Below are 21,811 nucleotides of genomic sequence, written 5' to 3'. Positions count from 1 at the left end.
CAGCAGTGTATTTCAGTCAATCCACCTTTTCTGTTTCCTACCCATCTCTGGGGAATCAGCTCACCTTCCATACCTCTATACACCAGTTCTTGTATGTATAAATAAATATTTTTTTTAAGTCAAAGTTTGCTTGGAATTTACAGCAATAGCCCAGTAGGAGGATGGTCCTGAGTCAAGGTGAATAAATAGAAATAAAGTGAAGGCCTGAGACCACTTTCCATAGTTGCTTGAAATAGAGAGTAGGGTAAAGCTGGCTCTTGTGAAGGCAGCGTGATCAAAGTCCTAAGTTTAGTTTGTAGCAAAGCAAGTTAGGCAGAACTGTGATACATTTAGGGGAATATCAATACCTACTGGGACTTAGTGACAAAGGTTCAAGGGCAAGGTTACAGCTTAGACATATGAAAGAATCGTCTAGGTGGAATTTATTAAATTATGAATGCATGAGTTTTCTGAAGACAAAGTGTAAAGAGAAATGGACATAGCCTGGGAGGGGAGACAGGCAAAAAAAAAAAAAAAAAGCAGAAGGGACAGAATAATCAGAGAAGTGAGATAAAAGTCAGAACACACCACCCTCACACTAGTCCTCTTTAGCAAGAGTCTATCAACAATTTTTGTCTCCCATGAAAGTTTATTTCTCTGTAATTAAAATGGGGGAGTGCTTACTGACATGACTACCTATAATTATTCCTTGAAAACTAAAGGGACAAAAATCAAATTATTACCAAGAACATATTCAAAATATCCTATGTGGGCCTGAGTATGCTTCATGAAGAGATGGAAATGAAGATGATTACCACAGCCCCTCACAACTGAACAGAAAAAACGGGTGCAAGAAATTATTATTCTCATCTTCAGTCTTCTCAACATAAATAGAAGGAATCTTTGTGTTGTATCTGAAGCAGGATCTAATCCTTCTCCGAATCTCTTTACTCTGTAATGTCAAGTGGCATACACTCTTACTGAAAACAAAAAAGACATGGATAGAGTTAGAAGCAAAAATGATAAAGGAAAATAAGTCAGAGGAAAGAGATAAATACCATATGGTATCATTAATATGGGAAATATAAAGTAAGTGAACAACTAGATACCGACAAATTGAAAAACTAACCCTTGATAGCTGACAATAGAACTTAGCGCTAAGGTGGGAAGCGTGTGGGGAGAGGTATGAATAAAAAGAGAAGGAAGAACAGTGGCCTATGGTGGTAGAATATGGGTGATTTGGTGGTGGATGCAGTGTGGTGGTAAGATATGATGAGTGTACTCTGATATTTCTTTGGTTAAAAATAAATATATTTTTAAAAATAAAATCACCTGTCACTGCACAGAATGAATACAAAACTAATTCAAATGTTAGCCTCTAAAAGCCTTTTATCAGTTCCCAAAAATGCCTCAGAGATCTTTATCTTATAGAGCAAATGAAGTGTGATAGCAAATATAAATAAAGCCTATAACAAAAAACCTAAATGCCTAATACTGATTGCCACCCACAGCCTAAGAGACACGCATCTGTATCTCTTGCCACCAACTCTTGGTGGTGACTGCTCTTCCACATGGCTTTTACTACTGGCAAGAACTGCTAAATGATGTAGGACTAGAAGTTAAATCTTCAGCCTTCAGAGGAAAGATTTTTTTTTCTCTTTAGCATGAAGGTTAGGTTGTGAGGACTCATCCAAATATGGTCCAAACCAAATTACCCAAATTAATTGGACTTATTTCAGTTTACCCAAATATTCATCCCTAGGTGATGAATAAACCCTTGGTGCCCATCTCAGTGTTACTCTGAGTTCTGGGCCTTTCCTTGTCCTCCATATCAAACATACTTAACATTAAGTATTCAATATTTACAAGGTCAAAGACAGTGCATTTTGCTGCTTTGAGAATATTTTTACCAAATAAACAAACAAAAACAGTCCTCAGAGTTTTATTTTTTAATTGCCCATTTCATTTTAAAATTAAGACAGGCATAAGATCACATCATGATTCATTGACATATGTGGAAATGGATACCAGTTCCTAATAATCTCTGTTAAGATTGTACTCATTAATCCTAAATCCCAGGGAACTAAAACACATGAAACAGCTTTCAGTTCATCCACTAGTATAGTCATTCCCCTGAGTGGGATGTAAACATCAAGCCAACTTCTCTTCAGCATCAAATTCCATCTAAGCTAAGGGTATAACTTAAACCAAGAAGGAGCAAGTTGACAGTGCTTTACATTTTCAGTGTGTTAATCTGTGGGGGACAAAATAATTCTTATAACATAGGGTTAGATTTTACAGTCATTGGGGGAGGGGGAGAAATAGGTTGTCATTTCTTACAACATTGGCAGTGAGTGCTTCCTTTCAGTAATGTTGATTTTAAAAATAATGGAAAAACCACCTCATTTCCTAGGATTTAGAAAATACGGTGACATTTTCAAAATCTGACAAAAACCAAATTGAAGTTTCAGAACGTCCTTTGTCCCCAGATTTCTTGAGGAGACAGGGATTGCTTTACACAAATATCGTAGAAGCAATATGTTAACATAACTGGAAACAAGCAGCTGTTACAAGTCCTGCTCAACTCAGTAACTTTTCTTTTTCACGGGACCTGCTCCTCTCTTCCCCAGAAAGCCTCCTTGCCAGCTAGTGGCTGATAGGGTCAGACTGTGGGGAAGGCAAAACACCTTCCTTTCTGCATCCTCTCCCCAAGTAACTGGTGGTATCAGGTAACCAGATTTCCAGGTACAGAATTTAATCAGATTAAGCAACCTACTTTTCTGAGTGAGGCTGACCTGGCCATGCCCTGTTTCATGACTCCTATGGAGCTGGGATCCAAGATCTTACGATTGTAGCTTGTCCCTTGTTCCCGTGTGTTAACAGTCAACACCCTCTGGGAATAGACTGCACTTTTCATCATTTGGGTAGGAATTCTAGAGCATGGAAATGTCCTAATTTGCTATTGCTGCATCAGCATAATCAGTCAGATTTAGGTCCTCGGGGAAAATTACACTTAGCACATACACACCATGCTTTTCATCTGCAGGGTCCTTAGCCATGTTAGGCTGTAATGTTATATTTCTCTCAGCAAGACAAAGGAGTCCATTTCTAGTCCTTTCAAATCCCCTTCCTTTCCTACACACACACAACTGCTATCATATATTAAAGCTAGCTCCAGCTTCTTAGATGTGCATTATTTTCATCTTTTTAAAAAAGGAAATAAAATGTAAAATGTCAATTCACCATCCTCTTTCCCTGCTTCCTCCCTCCCTTAACCTTTCCTCCTACCCTTCACTCATCCCTTCCTTTCTTCTTCATTCTTCTTTTTTAATCTTTTTGTTTTTACTTTTTCTCTCATGGAACACCAGCAAACAAATTACCAATTATTTAAGTTCATTCACATATCTGCTAGAGTTCTCATACTTGACCTGGCTCTTCATGCCTCACCATCTCCTGTGTCTTCTCTGGCAACCTAGGAGAGCTGAATGCTATGTCCTGGAGGATTCGCAAAGACTCTGCCAAGTTCCATGCTTAGACTCTTCTCTACTTCTTTATTCCCTCCTACCCTAGGTGAATCCCTTGAGTCTCACATTTAAATTGAGACCATACGCCAATGACTCTCAAATTTACTGTTCCAAATGGGTCATCTCCTCCTGAATTACAGACCCATTTGTCCTTCTGTGACTCAATATCTCCACTTACCAAATCTAAAAACAATCTCCTCAGTTTTTCACCCGAAACTTGTTCCTCCCACAGGCAACTCTTATCATTCCAATTGCTTAGGCCAAAAATCTACTTCATCCTGATTTCATTTTTTCTGTTACTTTCCAGATCTAATCTATCAGCAAATCCTGTTATTTCAACCTTCAAAATAGACCTACAACCTCCTTTTCCATCTTGGGCCAATCTGTCATCATCTTTGATCTAGCTTCTTCCAAAGTCTCTTTCTGCTACAGTGTGCTTTTGGAAGTTAACTAGGCAACCAAAGTGATCTCACCACCTTGTGTGTGTAGTTGGGTCTGTGTGTGTGATCACTAATATATAAATCAGATCCTATCACTCCTCTGTTCAAAACTATCCTATAGTTCCTCATCTTACTCATAGTAAAAGCAGAAGTCAACAAAGTCTTCCTGGATATTCCTTCCACATCCATTTTTTACCCTTATTATATACTCACCTCTAGTTAAATTGACCTCTACGTAAATCCAACCCACATGGCACCTCAGGACTTTGCTATTATTGCTCTCTGTACTTGGAACACTCTTATCCCCTGCACATACCTGGCTCGGGCTGCACATACCTGGCTTGGACCCCCTTCTTTAGGTCTCTGCTGCATGTCCATTCAGCAGGAAAACACTCTCTGCTATCTGCACTGCTCCCTGTACTCCATAATTTTCTCCATGACACTCAAGCGCCCCATGACATTTTATTATCTTTTCTTGATTTTGTCTGTCTTCCCACTAGAAGTGAGCTCCATGAAAGCAGCATTTATTTACTTTAATATTTATTTCATTCATTTATGCATACAAGATCTGGGTTGTAGGCTAGAGGTAAGGTGGGGGGAGGGACGTGAGAGGATTCACCAGAGACAGAGTGGGGAGTAGAACAGGCAGACTGACTGAAATACACTGCTGAGGTGAGCAGCAGTTGAAGCAGGAGAAGTCTGCTGTGTCGTGTGAGTCAGCTCCCTGATCAGGGATGAACTCCTGCTGCTGTGGCTGGTGATAGCTTAACCCCTTGTGCCTTATTTATTTATTTATTTATTTATTTATTTATTTATTTATTTATTTATTTTTAATCAGATTTGATCATAGTGATATTCTTCAGTGCCTTGGACAGTACTCAACACATGATGGGCACTCAAAAATAATTCTCACATGAATCAATAATGGATAATTTTCTCATCTGATTTAGGACATAGAATAACCTACCTTCTAAGCCAGAAGCAAGCTATGATTTATAATGCCTACTAGCTTAAACTAATGTGGAAACCTGAGGTAATTGTGGGACATGTTGTCTACTAAATGTCACTATGATATGAGTACAGGTACTGGGGCTTTTCCACTATGCTCCTCACCTGTGCTCCTTCTATGCATATATAAGAATGCTTTTGGAAAAGGGTATCAAGATTACAAATAGCCTATAGAATAACATTTTCCCCACAGGACAGTCACATGTGGGATATTAAGCAAGGATCCTTAACAGACTTTTCTAGAGTAAACAACAAGTAGAAATTTGAAGAAAAGAGGCAGCCTAATTTTCCAATATTTTTGTATGAAGAACTTAACAAGTTCAAGCAAGAACCTTTTTAACTAAATTCTCTAGATAAATTAATCTACTTTCTACTTTACTAAAACTTTATTGTCTCTTATTAAAATACTCCAGGGGAGAGAAATTAGAAGAGAGTTAGAGATGTAGAACTTAAAAGATATAATTATGTGAATGTGGAGCAAATGAGAAGATAACATTCGATAAATAATAGTAAGGTATGCTGTCAATAAAGGTATTTTATTCCCACTTATCAAGCAAGAAACAAAAGAAGTAGTAATTGGGGTGACACATGTCAGGGATACTGAGAGCTGCACAAATGTGGTCAAAGGAATGGATAGGAGTATACTGGCAGAGAGCATCTCCCATTCTTCTACCCTGTGGCTTCCAAAGAAATTCTAGGGCCAATGTTGTAAGTACAGCCCAACTTACTGCTGCGTGAGTCACCCTGCATTTGACCTCAAGAAGAGGCCCTTACATGTAGCTGTGGCCAACCAAGGCTGAATCTGGCCTCTCTGGTTTGAATGAATGCTGTCTATCTTCCACTTCATGGAACTGGGGTATGAACTGGTGGTCTCCTGAGTGGTCTGTTCCAAACCATGGGGGAAGCTAGCTTCAGAATCAACCCCACTGCCCCTCACATATATGCATCATGAAATCATCACATGGCTAAGAGCAACATTTGAAAAGAGAGAAAAAAATTTTTTTCTACAACTATAATAGCCATCTTTGCCAATTTTGCTTGCCTACTAATTTTCATTTGTAAAGTTTAATAATTTGTATTCCTTTTCAGCTCCTAAGAAGTCAAAAGCAGTTCACAAAAGAAATAACATAAAAACGTTTTTTTAAATTAAAAACCATTATCAGAGGAAATATAAACTAGAACTAAAATTCAAGGCTAGAGGGGAAGTAAAATATGCTCATCACAGAGTTCTAAAAAGTTCTCAAAGTTAAGCAGTAAGTAAACTTGGTTCTGTGTTAATCGAGCAGTCAAAGCAAAAAGAGAAACAGAACTAGCTACATTATTCACATGGCCATGAGGAGAAAATATTTCAGTTCCTCAGGGGAAGCAAACTATTTCCTGGAATTCAGATCTGCAAGAATTTCCTCCCAGGGGGCTTCATATAGGAGATCATGAGTACTATGTAATGTGACCATCTAAAACCACACCCTTCCATCCTAAAACTCCTTGGTTAATGTCTTTAGGAAAATCAAGGGTTGACACTTGGTTACAATTATTCTGTCAGATACGAAAAGAATATGGACCAGCTTTCTTATAGTTCAGTCTAATTTCAGTCAACCTTGACTATCTTGACCAAAGAACTTAATCTCTCAGATTTCTACATATGCCATGTCTACCAGGAGAGTTAAATGTACTAGTCAATCAAAAGAATGCTACTAGAGTCTTCTTCTCCCACATTATTTTCATGCTAAAAAATACATTCTGGGGCCCTCCCTGGTGGTGCAGTGGGTTAAAGCACAGCACTAAGAAGCTAAAGCCACTGTTCAGCATGAGTTCAATCCCCACCTCAGAGGTGACCCATATGGCATGGCAGACCTCTCCTAACCCACCCACTGCTCCTCACAGCAGTGTACTTTGTCGAGCTGCCTGTTCTGCTCCCCACTTTGTCTCTGGTGAATCTTCTCACTCCTCCTACACCTCTGGCCTGTACCCCAGTTCTGTATGCATAAATAAATAAGTCTTTAAAAAAATACATTTTGTATTTCTGTTGCACTGAATATATACCTTTTTTTTTAGTTAGCTTTTGTTAAGTGTTCAGAGCAGCATCTGGCAAATGTGTGCTATATAAGTGTTTGGAAAAAGAAAAAAGGGGTCTTGTCACTGGGGGGTGGGAGAATGAAGGATCAAGTATATATGACAGATTAACTAGAAATAAATTAAATGAGCTGGCTGACATTTTATGCCCTCTTATAACCTCCTCCTATTTTCCTAATTTTTCCTAAAGGAGTACAGACTGAAGCTCTTGACTGTTTTGAAGTGGAAAATGTGACATGAAAAATCTGGTGGAGGGGATTATTGCAATTTTACATAGATGAGGATTCAAAAGGCTTTGAAACACTAAGAGAAACATCAGAACTTTTTTTTTTTTTAATTTACAAGATAGAACAGCTGGAACTACAGAATTCATAGCTACCTGGCAGGTCCTCTCTTTCAACCATCTTTCACGTTTAATCTCAGTGCATGTAATGTAACGAATCTTGCTTAGTATGCTATGTCATTCAATAATGCTCTATCATAATGATGAAAAATACTAAAGACCTACATTAGTGCATTTACTTGCAATCCCATTTCTTCCCCTTAGTCCTATAAAATAGTTTTAAAATGCCAGTACAACTTTACGATAAAATCTGAACATATTCAGGAGGAATTTAGAAAGTGAATTTTCTACATTTTTACAAACAAATAATTCATACTTAGAGTTAACCTGTGTGTCTCAATCATGACGAATGTTTGCTATGACTAGGAAGTGACTGAATGTGATGGAGATCTATGGTGAAGATCCAAATAAAGCTAGTTATAAACTGGGCCCAGATCAGATATGATCCTCTCTTCTCACTACCATGATTATTTGCCTTTTGTCCAACCCTTTGACTTGTCTTCTGTACTCACACCCAAGTTTCTATTAAAGTTTTAGCAAAGTAAAACAACTAGTTTTGAATAAATCAGCAAGTGCAAGTTTATCTGACTCAGGACTCAGGTTCAAGAATAGCAACTTTTTTTTTTTTTTTTTTACAAAATCAGACACACATTTGCAAATGGGTGAAGTACTGGTTAGGGCATATCAACATACTCTGCATGTAGAATTTTCTAGCAGATATGATAGGAGTCATCCACCCAGGCAAACTTACCCGCTTGCTACTCTCCTCCTCCTGAGCCTTCCTGAACTCATGCTCCAGGGAACAGTCCAGCTCATTGAAGAGTCCCACTTCCTCACAGTTCTTCAGGAATCTCGTTGGGGTCGGAGTCTGATCTGAAAACAGACCCAGTAATCAAATATGGATCTCTGTCTCAAAAGCCAGTAGCAGGTGTGAACTAAACTCACAAAAACCCTCCCCTTGCCTTAAGATGCAACTGGCCGTCTATGATCATCCTTTTTGAGAATAGGGAAGAAAATAAAATCACACGTCCTAAAAGGGAAATCTGACACACCAATGCTGCAGCATATGACGGCTTTCCTCGTCAGTCACAGGAGAGCCCAGCATTGACTTCCTGGGCTCTGTACCACTGGAATATATGTCTTTGTGTAGAGTTCCTTTTCAAATATTAGGGGAATAAAAGGTTTTGCTGAAATCAGGCTCAGAACTCTGCTGTGTCAATAGTAAACCTGACTTCAGGGAGCTGGGAAGAAAAAAAATGTAAATTTTCTTTCAAACAAAAAAACCCAAGCATGTTAATTCTTTCTTCTTAATGGAAAAGGATAGTTAGCAATACTATTTGTCATTTTGAGAGTCATAGGAGAATGAAGAGCACTTCCAAGTCAAACACATTCAGCTTCTACCTTTAAAAATATAATAATTTTATATTCCTCTGCCTTAGCCAAAAGAATGTTCTGAGAATACACTTCAAAAGGAATAGAATTTCTTTCATTCTCTTGACAGTTTAGAGAGCTTACTATTTGTAAAACTGAAGAAAATGACGCCATTATTTGTGGGTAATGTCAATGCAGTATTTTCAGTTTAAAAAATATTTTGACACATATTCTCTAGAATCTCTCAATTTCACAAGATCCTATAAAGTAAATAGAGTGCACATTAGAAGTGGGGAAATAAATTTAGAGCTTTGTACTTGTGATCATCTTACCTTTTACCTTCATACATGATCCTTTCTCATTTGAAATCCCACGCTTTTCCCTGACTCTCCTCCCAGGTCCAAAGCACACTGCTGTATGTATGAAGGATAATGTTGAATACCCAGAATCTATGTTTTAATATGGTATGATGTGAGGTAATTTACCTCCATTCTTGGGACCTTATATACATCACTTGTCAAGTAAAGTTACATGAGACTCTGAATCCTAAAATGACCACCACGATAGGTTAGCTGCAAGAGGCACTGTTAGGAGGTCAAGCAAACATAACCATCTAAGGGATAGCTAAATGGGAACATTCCTAGCAGGTGGTTAGACAATGGAAATTAAGCCAGAAGTGAGAGGTCCATATACCAAAAGAACAGTTTTCTGAATAGAAGGTATAAAAAGACAAGATACAAGAATGGAAATAAAATTGTGTGTGTGTGTGTGTGTGTGTGTGTGTGTGTGTGTGTGTATAGTCTTCCATGTATAGCCTTCCATGTATAAGCAATACCATGTCAGGTATCATACCAAATGCTTTGTAATGAAACAGCTCATTAATTTTCCATCAGCCACATTAGATAAAAATTATTTATCTGGGCTCTCCCCGATGGCGCAATAGGTTAAAGCACTTCACTATGAAGCTCTCCGAAATCACTGCAACACAAGTTCAATCCCGAGCCAGGGATCTGACCCATATGGTATGGCAGAACTCTCCTGACTCGCCCGCTGCTCCGCTCATCTGTGTATTTCAGTAAATCTGCCTATTCTGCTCCCATTCTGTCTCTGCTGAATCCTCTCACCCACCGCACCTCTGGCCTGTACCCCAGTTCTGTAAGCATAAATAAATAAACCTTTTTAAAAAAATGATTTTTCCTATTTTACCAATGAATCTGAAACTCATTCCAGACCCCATTTACAAATTGAGTCACCTATTATGGACATTTCAATTATGCATTGTATTTGTCATTGACAATCCTAACAATCTTTGCTTTTTGGAAATTTCTTTGAATCATTTTATCTCCCACCTAAGTACAACTGCATAATAGTCTTAATAGCTCCCTTCTATCTTGCAGAAACATTTAGTGATTAAAAAACCTAAGGAAGCTTCACATAATCAAACTGGCCACTTGTCATCAATAAAAATTTGGCTCATCAGGTTTTAATTTTTCTTGTGTTCCTTTATGCTTCTTTTCTGGAGATTTACAGGTCATGAAACCAGATAGAGAAACCAGTAATTCCAACAGCCTCTATCAGATTCCCGAACTCTGAAAGGAGCCCACGAGATGGTCCATAAAGCCCCAAGCATAGTGGAGAAATATTTGCTGTATCCTCTAATGGAAAACTGTTCCCAGATACTGACACACACCAACACATGTCTACACAAGAGGCTGTAAAAGCCTGGCAATGACACTGTCCATCATCAGGCTTCTCCATAGCAATAGGGTAAAAAAAGGGATGGACAAAGAGAGCCACAGGCTCTCTGACTAACAGAGTCAGTAAAGACAGAGTCCCTGACTAACCCCAAAGCAGAAGCGGCAAGGAAGGCCCTGAATGTGATTTTCTTTGCTGTAAGATATAGTGAGGAAAAAGCAAAGCAGATACTTATATCCACATTTGGAACAGATAAGACACACTGTTCCTAATTTTTAATTCATTTTCTTTTTGTGAATGAGCTATTCTTTCCAGTTTCAACAGGAACCAGAAAATGGAGCTTAACTTTTGTTTAAACATTTATTAGAATTAATACAGGGTCTCAAGTTGTCTTTGATCCCACATGGTACCAGTTCCAACTAAGCCAGGAAATGTGCAAATCTTCAAAAGGGGGAGAGTCGAAGTTATCTTCAGCTTTAACAGAGAAGACAGAGTTTCTAACCCACATAAATGTCTTGTAAAATAACTATTCCTGCTAAAGTTAGACCTGAAGTTAGTGGGTAATAGGCATGACCATAAATTAAAATTCTCATAAACCATACTTCCCTTACAACCAAAAGCACCCATAAGTTACTTATGATGGCAGGAATTTCCTCATCTTAAAGAACAGTGGTCAATGCCACAATATTACCTGTTGGTGATCATATCTAAGGTGTGCCCTTTTGCTTTCCTTTCTGTCCCAGCTTCTACTGCAGTGAGGACTATCTGATGAGAGAAGGGGATAACCCCAAATCTCAAATTAAACTAGAAGTCAATACCCATGAGTGTGAAATTCACTTGATTTGAAAGTATTTTGTTGTTATTTGTAAACCTAAGTTGGTGCTTGTAAACACTAGCACATCACGTTCTTGTGGAGGTTGCAAATAGCGTGGGGGTTCTTAGGTCCCCCCAGACACCAGAGCAGGTAAGAAAGTTCACAGGCTTCTCTCATTCAGCATACCTGTCCTGGGAGTTTCTTTATCTTTTGGACAAGAAAGATTGACACCAAAAGGAACTAAAACATCTCTTGCAATGTTGCCATAGTGTAGTTTGTCATATTTCAGTCTCTGTTCCCTTCCTGGAATAGTAAGCTTGTTTCTTTAAAAAAAACCTGGAACCAGGCCCTCCCTGGTGGTGCAGCGGGTTAAAGCACAGCACTAAGAAGCTGAGTTCAATTCCCACCTGCCCCGGAAGTAACCAAAGGTGACCAAACGGCGCGGCAGACCTCTCCTGACCAGCCTGCTTGTATTTCATCGATCTGCCTGTTCTGCTCCCCCACTGTCTCTGATGAAGCCTCTTGCTGCCCCTGAGCCTCTGGCCTGTACCCTTGTTCTGTATGCACAAAAAAAAAAAAAAAAAAAAAAACCTGGAATCACTGTCTCCCTAAACATCTTGGTGAAGTAGTCTTGCTGTGCTTATATATCTTCCAGGAAGAGAGCCACAAAAATGGCATCACAATTAGATCCATCCATCTCCATCAATAATAGGTAATTCTAGCTATGTTACATTTAGGCAAGATAATAGGTGAATGGCTAAACTACTTGAAGAAAAACAGTCTCCCAGTCAGTCCATGTTCTGCCTGGCAGCAAGTTCCTCAGCCCCAGTAGGCTTGATTATTCCAAACCCTAAATGAAAAGCACTAAGCTGGAGTCTCAACCTTGATTCTTCAACGTGTTTACTCTGCTCTGCATTTAAAAATAGATTGCTACCCTATCAGTTTCACAGTTGTGTTTGTTTGCCTATGTTTCATTTTCCTCCATTAAAATAAAGGCAAGGTGAAAATTATCAATTAAAAAAAAGGGAAGGCAGACTTCCTATTTGTGTATTAAAAGGGAAGACTGTGAACTTCCTCAGTGAACTTCCTCAGCAAAATATTCTTTTCTATTGGTTTAGTACTCCCAACTATGGTATTATTAAAGGGCTATGTAATTTACATAATTTTGTATTAAATTGATAGTGACTGATAATACTATAAAGGTCTCACTACTTCAGACTAGTCATAAGAAAGATCATTTTGAATTAGTGGTTATTCTACTTATAGGAATACACTTTTAATATTTGCATGACTCAGATTCAGCCAACAAAATGTGCTTAATGCAATTCCTTGACTGAGTGTCACTCAGTCAATAGAGAAATGTATTGGCATCAGCATATCTATTTTAGTAAAAGTTAGAATTCTCAGAAAGGGCATTTTCTTATATCCTTTTAATGTTCCTGTTATATTTAGTCTATATATTTTCCAGCAAATGTTCTCTTTGGGATACTCTTCTTAGTCCCTATCCAAAATTTTAATTAGGAGAGTTTCATTAAATGAATTTTATAATAATAAGCTGTTATAAGTAATAATCAGTGACAACTGCAGGAATTTCAGACAGACTTCTTTGCAATAAATGTGCCTTTCATTGAAAGCGAATATACTGTAGGTGATACTGACATTACTGTTTCCCTACAACTCTCTCAAGAATCAGTGCTACCATGGGACAAGCCAGGGAGAACTGGGTTTTTAAACAATGGCTGTTGAGTCTTAGAACCTGACTGCCACTGGGTTAAGACCCCAGTCAGTGGAGTAGCATGATCCACCTCAAGCTGCTGGATTCCCTTTATTACCAAGGTAGTTAGCTAAGGGTTAGCTGTCTCGAGAGAGTATCTGAATCAAATAGAAAATTCCCGGACAAGGGTTTCTCTTATAACACATGGTCCCATAGGTTTAAATTTAAATTAAGCAAGTCTACAGTCTATACCTACTCACTCTTAGCCATGGACAGCCCCCAACTATTCCAACAGCAATCAATCCATAATTTAATTCACTTTAGAGGGGCTGAACTAGTAAAAAAGAAAGAAAGAAAAGTTACTAACACAGTGAGATCATGTCCCTGCAGGTCAAATAAACTAAAGGACCCAAGGTGGTTTTCTTATGAAAACCTGCCCTGAATAGTAGAAGTTAAAGTTTTACGTTTCTACTTAGTTCCTAATTGCCTGAGTTCTCCTATACTCTTTGTCAAGGAGGCTGGTTTCCAGATGGAATAGACTGGAAGCCAGCTTTTAAAAAAAAAAAAAAATCTACAAAAGAGAATTTTAGAGCAAGGCCTCTGAGATATTCAAGTAATTTAGTTAAAATTTTATTTGTTTGACCAGCCAGAGTCATGGATGAGCAGCTGACAACTGCTATAAATATCAGTAGCCATTTATTTTCTGTTTGTCACAAAAGACTAGAAAATCTAATTTGAAAACACAACTCAAGTTACTTTAGTTGTACCTCTAAAGTCTAATGAGTTGGTATAATCTCTAAAAACTTTTGACAATTTTCTCCATTTGCTAACTACTGAAGAGATAAGCCAATAACATATAATAGGAAAGAGTAGTTCATAAATTGATACCCAAATATATATCTGAAACCAAAATTCTTAGCAGGTGTAACTCACTAAATCTAGGAATGAGGAAATTACATACATATAGAGATGATATATAATTACCATCTTGATCGTATTTTCTCATATAAAAAAAGTGGCTACAATTCAATGATATATGTAAATTAAGGGGCATAATTATAGACATAAGGCAAGATAATAAATGGCAACCATTGATATTATCACACTGCCCTCTGGTGCAATTCATCGCCACTACCCTCTGTTCTCTAAAGATCTGATTAATTAAGATAGTAGGAAGTCACTAGACACTGTCACCATGGTGGGATCGCCAAGAATAGGAGGTAATAGGAACTCTGTATGTGTGAGACATACATGTATACATATGTGTGTGTGTGTCTAGAGAGAGAGAGAGATTCATTCAATTGGTACTTTTAATATTTCAGCTCTTTTTTTTTAAAGATCTATTTATTTTTGTATACAGAACTGGAGTACAGACCAGAGGTGCAGGGGTGATGAGAGAATTCACCAGAGAGGGGAGCAGAACAGACAGATTGAGGAAGTACATTGCTAAAGGGAGCAGTAAGCAAGACAAGAGAGGTCTGCTGTGCCATGTAGATTACCTTCAGGACATGGGATCAAACTGGCACTGTTTTGGCTGTGGCCAGCTTGCAGTGCTCTGCTTTAACCCTCTACGCCACCAGGGAGAGCCTATCCCAGCTCTTTCTAAAGATAATTTTAGGTGAAATGTGACAACCTTACTTCCTTGTAAAAATAAAATGCCTATGGATTGTTAAGTAGCATTTACAGCAAAAAGTCATGTGCAGTGGATTTCTCAAGAAATCTGAGATTGTCTAGTTGGTGATAATCTTTTTTAAGACACATTTTCTACTTCAATGAGTAGCACTATTGCTTCTCCCTAAAACTAGAGATTGTCCTTAATTCTAGAACTACTCCAGAGACAGAATGGTGTTTCAAAAGGCCATATTGTCCTTTATGTTAAATAATCCAGTCCAATGATGTTCAGGAAGACAGAGGATACCAATTTCTTTTGCCTTTCTTCTATGTGTCAGTTTAAGATACAATCAATTATACCACATTTACTCTTGGGTTTGTTTGTTTGTTTGTTTGTTTGTTTGTTTGTTTGTTTGTTTGTTTGTTTTTTGCCTCCAAACCCAGTATATTCAGAAGTTAGAAAGAAAGAACCCCTGAACTTACAAAGTGAACATCAGGTTTTGTCTGAAATGTCACTCAGGCAGAGAAGCTTTGTCTAACTTCTCTTAGGGGACTTAATGGTCACTTGGGTCACACTGTCATGTTTTTCTTTCATTATACTTTTCACTAACTGCTATTTTCTTGTCTTTCTGGGATTTGTTGTTGTTGTTGTTTATGTCTCTTCTTTCCCACCCCCCACAAAGAGCATACTAAGTTTCATGACTTCATGAAGGACTTCATGTTTTGTTCATTATGGCAATGCTCTACCTAACACAATAGGATCCTTGCAGCCACCCAATGTTTGTTGAATGAATGAGTAAAAGGCAGAAGAGACACAATTTCAGTCCCTCTTCCCTCACCTCAGCAGGTGCCTGTCTTAATGTCCCTCCAAACACACAACATTTGTTAATAAAATTAATTGAGCTGTGATATCTAATTACTAGGCTTTAAAGGCAGCATAGTCTCGTATGCCCAGACTTCACACCTGATATGTTTATTGGGTCTTCTCTTTTAGAAAAGGTCTGAAACACTCTTGAACTTCTGGTTCCCTCTCATGAAGAAAAATCTGTCATCTTTTAGTGAATATTTTAACCATATTCCATCAACACACATACATACACACACACACACACACACACACACAGAAAGTTCTTGCAAAATATTTAACAATAAAGTTAAAGTTGTACTTTGATTAGCATTTTTTTTCCTATACAGAATCTAGGAACCGTGTAAAGAAGTGGACTTGGGGACATCTGATAAGGCAAGATTTGGAAAATACTACAAGATTTGGAAATTTGTAATTGGCCTTATTTTAACATCTTTATTCCATTTTCCTCTGGAACTGCACATATCATAAAGTGAAGTAAAGGTTTTACTGAGTTAAAATAATCTGTCTTCTCTACTATTTCAAAAAAAAAAATAAGAAAATAAAATAGATGCTAGAGCTATGCTCTTTGCCCCTAAAACAGAAATATGGTATTTTTTAAATCAAATAGATCTTGTATCACATAATAGCTGGCAATTTTGAAACCTGTGTGTGGAAGTACATGGTCTTCAACAGGTTCTCTTTTTGAATGTAGCAACTAAAATCTTCGATATGCCAACTTCCCTCACCATGAAAATACCTTCTATCAGAAAGAGAACAGCTGAAGGGAAAGACTCATGTCCATGATTGTGTCAGTGTCCTGGATTCATGTCGGTCAAATAAGGATGAAACAATGAAAATAATAAGGGCTGTAAGCCTTTGCTCTCAGATTCCAACACCGCCACCTCCATTCATGCCTTAGTAATACTATATCTTTAGAATGAGAGACTTTCTATCCATAACAGCAGACCTGTCTTAATAAACATCAAAAAGTCTGTCACTTTGATTACCTACCTTGTGACAAACTAAAGATCATATGTTGGCATTTGAGGTAGTAAATTCTATCTGGTCCAGATGGACCTTAAGACAAAGCTAGAAAAAATTATTCCGCTCTTACATAGAACTCTTATGCTTGAAGAGTTTACCTGTGGCCTCTTAGTAACTTCCCCAACTATAATGCCTGCAATTAATGAAGGAAGAAGTGATTTTTCAAAATATAGATAAGCCAGGTATCCTGAAATTAATAATAAACATACTTAATATATTTTATTTTTTTTAATATTTGTAAAACTCCAATTCATAAGAAATGAAATTTAGTGTAATTGAATACTACCTGAAAAAAAAAAAAAAAGAACACTACTACAAGTTCCTCTCAGGACTTGAAGAAGATTTTTTGCCCTGAAGATATCTGCAATTTAAGATTTGATTTTTACCATATTATTTATCATTCTTAAATTTCAAATAGTATGAAATCGCTGATCTTCATAACACATAAAATAGACCAGGTATTTTAAGAAATAAAGTTTTAATGAATGTATTTTAATAAAAGCTGATTACCAAGCTCTTGATAAACTCAAACCTAAATATTTGGATATTTGCAACCATAATCAAATATGCTAAAACAATATGCTAAATATTTGCATATTTGCAATCATAATCTAATGTCCTAAAACAAAAATGCAGTTTGAGATGAATACACATAACAAAGACAAATACCCACTAGATCACTTACTAGAATGCAGTGTTGACAACAATGCCATATTGCAGACAGTAGACCTCAGTTCCCTAAGTACAAAGTTAGAGAGCTGGACTAGATAGCACTTTCAATTCCAGCAAGAAAAATTCTACAACAAAGATGGTATCAAGTTTAAAATTTCAACTTCATTTACCACCTTGAAACCATGACAAAGCAAAAGAAATTTTGCTAATATATTATTCATGCTATTTTCTTTATATTTATCTCATGCTTCATTTTCTCATTCTAATTATCATATAATACAAATTTAGAGTGGCATATCTCCCAATAATTTTCAACCTGCCTCTGCCAATTGCTGAAGTACGAACAAGAATTATGAATAAGGATCTGGTAAGAACAATTGAACAGCTGTAAAAACTTATTCAGAAATCTGTTTATAAGCAATATTTAGAAGTGGTCACACATTTTTAACTGCCTTTTTTCAGACTTTCAGATAGAGCTCCTGGTAGAACCTGAAAGACATGCACTAGTGCTGACCACTAAGGTAGTAATAACTCCACATAATTACATCCCTAACACTCACCTCCAACACCCCTACCAACAGAAAACCTAGGTAAATGATCCTACTTGGGAAAAATAAAGAGCTCAGTAAATGATAAAAGTAAAAGAACAGACCACCCTCTCTAACTGTTCTAGGTTTTTATAATTCTTACAAATTCAAGTTTCTATATCTCATTAGTAGACTAAAGAAAACTGTTTCTGAAGAGCCAAGCATGTTCAGGCTGAGAGAGAGGCAGTGCAGGGGGCAGAGGGAAAAGAACAGGCTGTCTTTGCACCTAGAAAGGCTGCAGCCCAGAGCACCTGCTCTGTTAACCAGTCACTGGTGGGTTTGTGGAGATAAACACAGGCTTTGCCCAGGGTGTCTGAGCGTGCACACAATCCCATGACACCTGACAATGCAGCAGCTGGTCCCTATCAGTGGAGGAATACAGCAGGAAAGAGGAAAGGCCCTCAGCTCTGCCCTGCCTGGTGAGCCTGGGAAAGCTGACACATCTCTCTATGCCCCTGCTGCTCTATCAGTAAAACATGGGTTGTAATAATAACCTGTCTGACAAAACTCTAAACGGATTTACTAATAATAGAGATAATAAAATACTTGTAAAATATAAGTGCCATAGAAATGCTAAGTTATATGAGCCAGGCTTGCCAGGGCTTTCACCTCCTTCTGATAGCATTTCAAACATGTTCTTGGGCATATTACTTCTCTGTGATGTCAAATAGAAGTGGCTCTGGTAAAACATTTTGGCCTAAGAAGGGTAACTGGAAATACTTCAGTTACTCTGCTAGAGTTTATGAAACACTTTCTTTCACTGAATCTACACAATAAACTGCAGAATAGGTTGGGCAGATAAAATCATTCCCTTGTTATGGTCAAAGAAACTGAGGCCCAGAAGTTTCACTTACTTGCTCAGAGCTGTCTAGCAGGTGCAGGCAGAGCCCAGGCTGGAGTTCAAGCTTCCTCACTGCCAGTCCTGCGTTCTTTCTAACATACTGTACAACCTCTCAAAATGGGAAGGGATGGTAATTAACTGATGAGCTGATTACCGTTGTGATTATTTTCAGTCACATTTGCTGAACACTTGCTGTGTTTCTGTGCATTCTCACTATGAGTCAGGTTCTGTTCCTTAAGGTCATCTTCACTGAGCAACTCACTACAGAAAGAAAGCGCCTAATACAAAACTCTGATAGCATTCTTACAGCACATTTTGATACTATCACACACAGTCCTCACATGCATTGAGTACTGTGAGGTACCCAAGAACAGAGCGCACACACATCTTTGCACTGCCATGACAGTCAGAACAAGTGTTGTATGCATTACAGATGCTTAATTAGTAATTGCTGCCTAAATAGTTATTGATACGTGATTTTTTAAAAAATTCTTATATGGAGCCAAGTTTTATAGAAAATCTTTCACATTCCAGAACATGAAATGTCATGCTATTAATTATTTGAGTGATCAGTCCATTTGCTAGTAACATCTCTACTTACCATTATTTTGAGTCTCTGATATACCTTAAAAGCCTATATTTTCAAGGCACAGAATTTATTTGTGAAAATCATCCTATCATAACATAAGATAGTTCACATACATGGCTCAACAGATAACCAAATCCTCTTTGCCTGATGGCTCCTTACCTGATAACATATTGTCTGTTTTTATTGAAGGGAACTTCAAAGTCATTTCATGCTTGTGCCTATGAATCATCAGATGGTCCTCTGTTGGGAAGCGCTGTCAGACAAATAGAAAGAGGGGAGAGAAGCCGTTCAGTTTTGTAAAATATATTTGCCATCATACAGGAAAAATTTATTCAGTTTACAAATAAGACAGGAAAAACAAACAAAAAAAGCAATTTTAAAAAAGTATGAAGGCATGAGTAAGTAAAATGACAAATTATGTGAAAATGACACATAATTTGTAAATGACAAATTATGTGAATAAATGTTCTGGGATATTCTTTTGAATTCCATCCAAATATATGCTATGTTATTTCTGTTACAGTTTACCATGGGCATATTTGTGTTGCAAGAAAAGTCTGGCTGAACACCCATAAGATATAGAAGGTCTTTGTCCCCTTTTCTGCATCCCGACACCTTTCCTGAGAATTCCCTGTGAAGGTCTCTACTTCTCACAGAGTGCCTGAAGAGAATCAGCTGTGATGACTCATCAGTAAACTATATATTTTCTTATGTGGAGATTTGCTTCAGAGGGTAAACTTTAAGTTCTGTATTTAGTTAAAGACTGAAAAAGACAGAGAAACGAATGATACTAAAAGTATTAAAGTAATATGAAAGCAATGGAAATATGCTGTACATTTCTAGAATAAAAATGTTTGAATGAATGACTATGATCACAAAGAATCCAAAAAAGGAAATTATCTCTCTTCTATCAATACCCGTGAGAAACCCATGTCCAAAAAGAAAAGTGAATTTATACTTGATTAGCACTAGATTTTTAAAAAACTCTTTGGGACTTCTCTCTAGTAGTTACTGTTGACAGAATGGTATAAAATTAAGTCTGTGGCATAATTAAGCATGCTATACATTATGACATTATCTATAAATTAACTAAAAGTAGGTGTAATGCATAATGTAGGAAAAGAAGTTTGATTCACGTCAGATTTTGGAAAGCATTACATGTCATGTTTAATTATTTGACAAACATATCTGTGAATGTTCACCATGACATCAGTGTAATATGTCTCTCTGTATGAAGATTTGATACACTCTCATTTGATTTTTCAATAATTATACATGATTTACAGTAATATGACAAGTTATGTTTATTTTTACACACTCTTTAGTGTAATAAGCCAGCACTTTTATGCTTTTTACTTCTAGAAAATGATACTAGAGTGGTTTGACAACTAGGTGGTTGTCAAAATTCTATTCCAAAAGTTTTCAGCTATCTGATTTCTGGTCACAGATAGGATTGGATTTCCTGATCCTCTTCTGATTAGGTGGGGCCATGTGACTAGTTTGTCCATTGACTCACAAATAGAAATGACATGTCACCCAGATGTGAGCATCTACTTCATGATGCAAGACCTTCTAAAATTCTTCCTGGCTTCCCCCTTTAGTAAGTCAATTCACATTAGAAAAAGTGGCCCCTCACAGTCCTAAATTTCCAAATGATTACAAAGATAATTTCTGAATACTGAAGCATTATAAAGAATGTCCTGTCAGTTTACAACAGAAATATACTAACACCCATAGCTAACTGAAATAAGTCTTTGTTGTTCTAAGAAACTTGAGGGATAATTTGTTATGGTTGCAGAGCCTAACCAATCCTGACACTGATTAGTATGTTTTAATAGCTGAACTAAATAGAGTACCTGACAATTTAGAAACTCATTTTCCCTGTTTCTCAGGACAATCATTATAAATTTCAGTTATCCTTATAAAAGTATCTTCTATAAATAGTATAGATTTATGTCCACAAAAATGAGGGAATTAACTGGACTAAATCTATGGGATATTATAGAGACAGTTCTTCAAATAAACATCACTCATTTGTCATTTGTATCATATAAGTTGGACAGGATAGAATTCACAAAGTATGTTAATTATGCCAGATTTCTGAAGATATAGAAGTATGATCTACAGTGACAGTTGGGTTTTTGCTGCTGGTTCATCTATTCTTTTAATACTCTATAACAACATATAGTGACAATATCAAATATGTAACAATAACAATATCAAATATGTAACAATAACATGGTGGTTTCAGAAATGGGTTAAATGTCCTAGTCTTCTGTGGAAATCCTTGTTTCAGTGTTTTCTGTAGTATATCTAATCAACATGATATATAAATAACATGATGATACCCTTTATTTTACATTTGTAAACTAAACCTTTTGTTCTGTAAAATAATAACCAAAGATAGAAAATTAACCAAAGTAGTTATTGAATTATAATAATTTCCATAGCATCTCATTTTATATTATAAGATATTATAAGTGTTATCAAATAATTATCTCACAAAAATGATACTACAGGACATCTGTGACATTTTTAGGTAGGTAGTAAAAATAGTAGCAAGTATAAATAACCAAAATGTAGAGTATATAGCAGATACAAATCTGAGTGAAGTTACTTGGTTAATAAGAAGGACAAAGGAATAATGTAATTAACACTT

At 37.0% G+C, this 21,811-nt stretch overlaps 1 protein-coding gene across 1 annotated transcript in view; it reads right to left on the bottom strand.

The window, feature by feature from the left end:
- CREB5 (cAMP responsive element binding protein 5) overlaps positions 1-21,811 on the bottom strand; it is a 385,106-nt gene that overhangs the window by 288,915 nt on the left and 74,380 nt on the right. Inside the window, exons 3-4 of the mRNA XM_004676810.2 lie at positions 19,312-19,405; positions 8,119-8,240 (exon numbers count right to left, since the gene is read on the bottom strand). Of these exons, the coding sequence (XP_004676867.1) occupies positions 8,119-8,240; positions 19,312-19,405 (216 nt within the window). The remainder of the gene's footprint in view (positions 1-8,118; positions 8,241-19,311; positions 19,406-21,811) is intronic.

Source organism: Condylura cristata, unplaced genomic scaffold (genome assembly GCF_000260355.1).
Source record: "Condylura cristata isolate star-nosed mole 26May11 unplaced genomic scaffold, ConCri1.0 scaffold00005, whole genome shotgun sequence".
In the NCBI taxonomy this organism is placed as follows: Eukaryota; Metazoa; Chordata; class Mammalia; order Eulipotyphla; family Talpidae; genus Condylura; species Condylura cristata.
The sequence above is the reverse complement of the archived record's forward strand: the minus strand, read 5'-3'. Positions and strand labels throughout refer to the sequence as shown.